General features: G+C 35.0%; 1 protein-coding gene across 3 annotated transcripts in view; it reads left to right on the plus strand.

Annotated features, from left to right (window-relative positions):
• The window catches only part of CWC22 (CWC22 spliceosome associated protein homolog), a 34383-nt gene extending 26879 nt beyond the window's left edge, over positions 1-7504 (plus strand). For all 3 annotated transcript variants that reach the window (XM_009646024.2, XM_035901437.1, XM_035901436.1), the window contains exons 16-20: positions 866-1018; positions 1915-2042; positions 3020-3121; positions 3221-3417; positions 6831-7504. In XM_009646024.2, the coding sequence (XP_009644319.1) occupies positions 866-1018; positions 1915-2042; positions 3020-3121; positions 3221-3417; positions 6831-7414 (1164 nt within the window). In that variant the 3' untranslated portion in view covers positions 7415-7504. The remainder of the gene's footprint in view (positions 1-865; positions 1019-1914; positions 2043-3019; positions 3122-3220; positions 3418-6830) is intronic.
• The last annotated feature ends 800 nt before the right edge of the window (positions 7505-8304 follow it).

The raw sequence follows: 8304 nt of genomic DNA on the forward strand, positions 1-8304 counted from the left end.
TGTATTAAGCATAGTGAATGCAGAATGAGAGAGCTCATTTTCTCTATATTCTTGCTTTTTTTGCCTCTTTTCTCATTATGATAGAACAATAAATCAGTGGCAAAGGAATGGTACTAAAAAGAGGTAAAAATATTACGAGTTACCAGAAAATATCCTTTTTGCAGTGCTGAAGATTAATTTTGGAGACTCCTGTGTTTTACTACTTTGTTCAAAGCTGCTTAGTAGCTGCTAAATAAAACCTTAGTGGGTTGTATTTAGAGCGCAAGCCTGAATACTTACTGTCCTGGGGTTGTGGGTGGGTTTTTGTTAGTTTGTTTTTCAGTAAACAGTTAGCTCTTTGGTTTTGTGTAACTGATTGCTAATTTAGTTGCAGTTATTTCTTAGTGAAGTTTTCCCTATCTAGGATACTGACATAACTGACTAGCTAAGGTAAAATACTTCTCAAGGGAGCAAGTTATGCTGAAAGCAAGTGGTTTTTTCCATTTGTATGCTTTATCCAGTATTTGAGGAAATACCTCTGCTCTCTAATTTTAAATAGTCTGTCAATGATGTCACGAAAAAAATTAACATTTGGTGGGGTTACATCAGGTGAAAATACTGGATGTACTCAAGTAAATGAAATTGCTGGATAATTTGCTATAGTTTGAAATTGATAATTACTAATTTGCAATGCAGATGAGTTTCTTCTTCTGACAGACTGCTGAAAGCAATAAAATGTATCCATTTGAATGTTTTTTCTTCTCCAAGTGTTACTTAAAAGGAAAATCAGTAAATATTTGCACCATTAGGTCACTTACATGTAGGTTGTTTGCATGTTTAATATTTTGTTTAATCTGGTTGTTTAAATTGTACAATGTTGTCTCAGCGTTTCTGCATGTTAAAAAAAGAATATATGGAATCCTTTGAAGCTATTTTCAAAGAACAGTATGATACCATTCATCGTTTGGAAACGAACAAACTGAGGAATGTTGCCAAGATGTTTGCTCATCTGCTGTACACCGATTCAATTCCCTGGAGTGTAAGTAAAAAAGGGTATTGTCCTAGATTTCTTTTTTCAATAATTAATCTCCAGTACTCAGAAATAATATATAATACATTAGTTTTAGTATCTATTCTACAATGTGGAACTATTTGTGTTTGTTGCAAATTGGGTTATTTTAAGTATCTTCTCAGACACTGTTGAACAATTCTGTGTTGCTCCACCTCCTCGTTCTGCCCCCTGTGCATCATCATCTTCACTCCCCCATTCTTAAGTAGTTGATTAAAGCTGTTATTTTGTGGAGCTCAGCTGGAATTCGTTGTTTAAAATGTACTTTTTTATAGAGAATTTTGAACTGTTAATCAGCAATGTAAATAGCAGAACGGTTTCTAAAAAACAAGTCTAAAGACACCTTTTAAAGTTATCTATATATATTAAATTAAAACTTTAATATAATTAAGAAATTTAAAAATACTGCCAGTTTGTGATTTAAGTGCCAAATAAAGGCAATCTTGCATTCTGAGGTATTTATTTCTTCATTTTTAATGTTACATTATTATATCAAGGTAACTTCTCTTTTCCTACTGTTTTATTCTTGTTTCACAGCCTAGTCTAATTGTCCTTCAGGCACACACAAGTCAGTCCAAATATTTCACCTCTTCAGAAATTAAGTCCCAAATGTTTAACTTCCCAGAAGTTCACGCACCTGATTTTCTATTGTAAAGCTTTCCTGGTTAAAATAAATCCTGAAAGAATTACTAGAATTAATATCAGAAACTGATCCCAGGTGGTAGAATAGAATTTTTGAGGAAGAAATTCTTGACGAAATCAGTCTCGTGGTTATCTCAGCAGGACAAAGGCTTTAAAGATAAATAAAAGAATGTATGTTTAAATTTAAGGGTGTTTTTTCTAAATATTTTTGTAAATATTTTCAGGTCCTTGAATGTATAATACTGAGTGAAGAAACTACCACGTCCTCCAGTAGAATTTTTGTCAAAATATTCTTTCAAGAACTCAGTGAATATATGGGACTTCCTAATCTAAATGCAAGATTAAAAGATGAGTAAGTTGAAATTTTATTTTCAAAACTGTAAATTTAATTAGTTTCTGTATCTGACAAAGTACAGATAAGAACCTGTTTTCAAGTTCAGCTAAGACTGCAGTTCTGTAGCTGCAGTACTTGAAAAATAAGTTCATGTATAGATTTAGTCATTGCAAAGAGTCCCATTAAGCTGAGTGTGTTACAGTTAATATGGGTTCAAGTATGTGCATGACTCTTTGCAAGATTTATGTTACTTTTTTTTCCCCCAACGATAGTTCAGACTGTATAAGAATTTTACAAGTGCACCTCTATTTTTATGTATTGTCAGCTATATAGCGCTCTGATAAATATTACTGTGGCTTTTTTCTGACAAAACTTGGGGAAAAAGCACATAACTATTAATTCCAGCTTTTCTAGGATTAGTTACTTATCCTTATGTATAGTGTAAATAACATTTGGTTAAGCCTGAATGTGATTTAATGCATTGCATTCTGGCGATGTTCCTTTCAGTTGCTTGAGCTATTTCCTGTAAGTTGGGATTTCTTCTGCCTGTAATGAAGAATTTAGTAGATGCTTTAGCTCATGTAAACATAAACTTGAAACTATACTTGGGGCCCTGTTTGATGGCATTTCAGCATAGATACCTAGATCTTTGAACTTCTTGGTCAGCAAGTATTATCCTTTGCTATCACAGGCTACTGCAATTTCACGAGCCTCTTCAGAGCTTCACAAAATTAAGCTTTCTGTTATAATCTGACAGAATGTATGTAATTCGTCTGTGTGTGAAGAGGCTTATGTTTTCATAAAAGCAAGTTTTTAAATAGCATTTTGATCAGATACATCACAGGTATAAACAATGCAGGTATTGAAAAATGCATGAAGGGGAAACTTTTGTTGTCCTATGGAGATCCATACAGTTTCTCTTTCAGTTTATTAATGTCAATGAGAATTAGTGCTAAGCTGGCATGGTGTTTAATTTAGTTGTTTGTTTTTGTCAGAACGTTGCAGCCTTTCTTTGAGGGATTGTTGCCTCGTGATAACCCAAGAAACACTCGCTTTGCCATCAATTTCTTCACTTCTATTGGCCTTGGAGGACTGACGTGAGGAACATTTTTCTGATTTGATATTTACTTTCCTTCCCTCCTCTCCCCTGCCAAAAAAAAAAAAAAAAAATGAAAAATTTTTTTGTTGTTAATTAGGGATGAATTACGGGAGCATCTTAAAAATGCGCCAAAGATGATAATGACACAGAAACAAGATGTTGAGTCATCAGATTCATCTTCATCTTCAGAGACAGACTCTTCATCAGATTCTGATTCTGACAGCAGCAGTAGTAGCTCGGAGTCGTCCAGCAGCAGTGATTCCTCATCTAGCAGTGGCGACAGCAGTGACTCAGGTACCTAAATAATAACTATAACTATTTACTTCTCTTTTATTTCCTTATGTATCTTTTATTTACTTATGTATACCTATTCATTTCTATTTCTGTGTGTACTTGTTTTGAGGAAAACCTAGCCTATAGACAGTGTTAGTTTATCTGCTTTAAAAACTAATCAACTTTTTTAAACCTACAAGTTTTAAAATACTAAATATTGCTCATGGATTAGAGCATTTTATTTTAGATATTTATTTATAATTCAGCATAAACTATTTTAGAATTTAGAAAAACTTGGTTCCATTTTTAGAGACTTAAATATCTGAGGGACATTGTTTTGTAGATTACTTTTTTATGCAGTTTGATACCTGTTGCACAGTACTATCACTTCAGTTTAGTGGAGGATGGAGGGATGAGAGTCATTCCCTGTTAATATCTCTGTGGGATGCTTACTGCTGAACTGTAGAGACTAATGTCTACAACTTTTTTTTTTTTTTTTTTTTTTTTTGCTTGGCTGGATTGAGTGAGCTTGATACTCCGTGTGTCCCTCCTTGTAAATATGTGCTGCTTCTTGGGTCAGAAAAGATGCTGTTTGGTTCTAGCTGAATTATTCTCCTTCTGAGTCTCCTTTTCTAATTCTTCTTAGGAAGAGTTTGTGTGGTGATATAGTGAAGGCTCTTGTCTGTAGAGAAATCTCCAAGGAAAAATTAGCTTTTGCTGACAACTTAGTATTTTGCAGTTTTATGCATTATAATTAGTGTTCAGCATCTTACACCATCCTGCTGATGCAGAACTTTCTATTTGACATGAAGTGTCATAAGACATCGCTTAATCTATAAAGTACATGCTAGTGTGAGTTACTGTGTGCAGTCTCCCCCATTGTATATAATGTGAGCAGATGATAACACAGCATGACTTCCTATAGTACAGAAGCTTGCTGATTCAAAGTTAATGTGATTTATTACATGCCTTTGAAATGAAAATGTTGATTAATAAAAGTAGCATGAACTGCTCCTGCTTTGGAAATGCGTTTTTGTTCTCCATTGCAGTCTTACTGTACAAAGTCTGATTTGTGTGTCATCGCATTAATTGCATTAATGACGACAAAGCACTAGAGGAGGGCACAGTTAAACAGGGTCAGAGGAGGCGTTAGTGCAGCAAAGAGCCAGATGGCTCCTGCATAGACAGCTGCAGCTCTGCTGAGCTGCGTGATAGGAACCAGAGAGGTAAGTCCTTAGTGACAAACCAACCGAGTCTGCAGCCTGCTAGTATGAACACTTTTTTTTTTTTTTTTAAGTTTAGGACCTTCCCTTTTACTGCTTGTCCTTTCTCCATTCATTAAAACTTGCATTTTGGTATCTTTGCAGCCTGGTTTGACTTTTTCTTTCTGGTTCTTGTGTACTTAAATACAGTGGTCAGAACACTAATTGGAGATAACTATATTCTGTGGTAAACTTTGTTGAGGTCCATTACTGGTTATAACTCCCAGGTCTTCCTGTGTTTGCAGCTTTTTAAGTCTTTAAAATAACTTGGTAGAGTTGAAACGCATTTTTCAGAGGAATGCATTACAGTATTTCAGTGTTTTAGCAGTGCAACATATAAGAGAAAATAGAAAAACTGCTGAGTATAGAGCTCAGCATAGAACTAAATTAGAGATTACTGTCTTACTGACAGTTAGTGTGTGGAACTTCACCAGCTAGCTCAGCACTGCTCTGGAGAGGTCATTCCAACTGAAACAGGACCAGCAGAGGATGCAGATTTTTCTGTTATCAAAGCAACTTGTTCCTTTCTTAGGTCTTTTTCTGCATTCTGGTAGATGTAAAATAATAGGGAAAATACTGTTTAAAGAACTTAATACATTAAAATCTATCTGAAGTGATCCATCACCACATTTTATCGGAATGCCAGGAAGCCTTAGTTCAGACATGAGACTAGCCAGCTGCTGTAGAACTCAGATATTTGATATACTATTAAATCAATTTATGGCTGGTGTCTTCAAAAAGTGATTAGAAACAGTTACTTGATATGATATTATAGTTCATACAATAAGGTGAATTAATGGTTATTCTAAATGGCTGTAACTTCAGTGTTTACTGATAAATACTGTCAAGTGAATTCCAGAGATTCCTTATAAAGAGCAAACAGCAAGAGTAAGGCCTCTTCCACTGAGATGAACACTACTGTGTATTTAGAAATATGCAAGTTTTAATCTTAAATTGTTGACAAAGCTGTCACTTTCTCCTGGAGATGAGCCAGAGGGCCATTTTTATGTTGCTGCAGTACCACTATCTCAAGCCATTTCAGCATACCACTGTTTCCTCATAGGATAGTGTTGGGAGATATTTTTTTTCCCCATCTGCTGTTTTTAATCTCTGATTGATAGGCTTTTCCAGGAAGTAATTGGAAAAGTACATGATTTTGAGATTAGCCTGGGAAAGGTGATCTTTCTAAAAAAAAAAAGAAAATAAAATTATTTGTGAGTGCTTTGATCTGAGTTTACAGCCTATGCCTGGTCCTTTTGTATCAAGTCAACAAAGAGGATGGTGATGTGTAGAGGTTCTCAAAAGTCAGGCATCAGCTGCAGATAGCTAAGGGAAGGGATAAAAGCCCTGCTGATGGAAACTCCTGGGTGGCGGCTGCACCTGTACAAATTTCAGTTGTTCCCTCTTAAGCAATTAACTGGGGAGGGAAGCAAGGTTGCTAGGAGTCTTGTCAGTACATAAAATTTCAAATCTTTTCACATCTGAAAGTATATCTTGCATAACCAAAAAATTCTTGGATCGACAGGTTTTGTGATCTTACATCAGATTCCCATTTAGCGAGTTAGTCTATTTTAAGTGATATGACTGCTTAGTCATGTTTCGCATTCAAGTGCAGGTTTGGGTTTTCTTGTAAGTTGAGGAAGAAGCTTTTTTGGTTTGAGCTGCATCATGTTTTCGATACCTGGACAGGCACTGTAAATGGGATGAAATGCAGAAGACTATTCCCTCATTTCTTATTTGTGTGTTTTTAAGGTTTTGGAGTGATGCACTGTGACCTTGTTTTTTGTTAACGTGAGGTTCTTGTGTTAATAACAGTGGAGTTACTGAGAAATATTGAATCTTAGAGGAAAAATGGAGAGTAGTCTTGGGCTTAATCCATGGAGAATTTCTCATTATGTAAAAAAAGAAAAAGCCTGTAATGCAGACAGATGTTTAAAAATAATCAGTACCTGCTCAATTAAAGAATAGGTGAATTCTTCCCCATTGCATGAGACAGTTGGGAGTGGGGCAAAGCAATAAAATCAAAGCTCATTATTTTGAAACCTTTGTCCAAACATGTATCCACAAAAGTTCTGGCAAAAGATATCTCTGTAGAACTTTCTATGCAGTTTAACAAGTTAAGCATAATAAATTAAAATGCAACCTTAATCCTATAATTTGTTGTAATTTCAGATGTTCCTAAAGCCAAGAGAAAGAGAATGCAAAAGAAAAATAGAGAATCTGATAAAGTTTCCAGGAAAAAACAGGAAAGGAAAAGGAGATCACTTGAAAAGAAAATGGAAAGGAGGCGGCAAGAGGAAAGAAGTGATACTGAGACCAAATCAGAAAGAAATCACCGAAATGTGAGAGAATCACGCAGGAGAGATGATGTATCAAAGTACCATCACAGAGATGAGTCCAATGGCAGAGACAGTTACCATAGCGGAAAGGATAGGAACCATGAGAGAAGTAAGGATCTAGAAAACAAACACAGTAATTCAAAACCAAAGAAAGCAGAGAGAAGAGCTTCTTTGTCTGATGATGAAGATTACAGACACTGGAGCAAAGATAATGGACATCGCAGCAAAAAAAGAGAAAGATCAAAATCTGGAGAGAGAGCCCATAATAATTCCAGCCCGAGAGAGGAGGAAGACGACAACCGATACAGAAATGGTTCAGAGAAACACCGGGAGTACAACCGTTATTCTGATGAGTACAGAGAATCCAGAAAGAACGAGGACAGACGAAGGGAGAATTCCCCACACAGACGAAAATAATACCTAACCAGAGTTTGAAATAAATGCGCATTTCTGTGCTGTTAAAACTGTATTTTAAAATCTATTACTGAACTTTCTTTAAAAAAAAAATTTTGTACAAAGTGATAGTTTGCATTTGTAAATTTTATCAGACTTTTTCAAATTTTCAGTACCACTTTTTTATAGCTATTGCATTGTGTCTTTCTGTTGAATTCTTCCTTTGGAAAGGCGAAGCTGTTTATTTTGTGAATAAAACCATTAAGATCTCAGCGAAATGGGTGTGTTTGTCACTTAGTTTCAAGTGTTTGTAATTGTAACTTTATAGTCTAAAAAACCATTGTTTTTTAACTTTGCTTGTTAACTGGAAGTCAGATACTGAGGAGAAGGGTGATAAATGTAAAAATTTCAGATTGTAATGTGAATGTTACATGAGAAAGCTTTATAAAAATTTTCAAACATCAGCACGAGGGCTTCAGGCATTCTGTGGCTGTATATTCTTTCAACTTTGCAAACATGAAAGCAGCTTTGACCAAAATTTTCAGGAAATACTGCAGTTTATTTTTTTTCTTCAAGAGTTAAAAATTGGAAAAGCAATATTGCTGCTTTAAATGTCACATCTGAAAGTGTGTCAACTTGTTCTGTTACTTTTCACAATGTTTTTTAATATTGTAACATCCTGAGCTAGTTTCACTTGTGATCTTGGAGACAAGGGAAAAAAAGTTGGGTGGGTTGTTTTTTTTTTTTTTTTCAGCTATGAATTTAATTTTAAAACCATAGATTTCAACTCTAGCCCAACAAAGGAAGTGTTTAAGGAACATCTTTCCCAGTATATAAAAAAAGTAAGAAATTAAAACAAGGTGTTTCAAATCTTTTGTGGCGTTTTGAGCTACATCGCAGAAGTGCTCAAGTTT

This window comes from Egretta garzetta, unplaced genomic scaffold (assembly GCF_000687185.1).
Source record: "Egretta garzetta isolate BGI_Z169 unplaced genomic scaffold, ASM68718v1 scaffold539, whole genome shotgun sequence".
Lineage (NCBI taxonomy): Eukaryota > Metazoa > Chordata > Aves > Pelecaniformes > Ardeidae > Egretta > Egretta garzetta.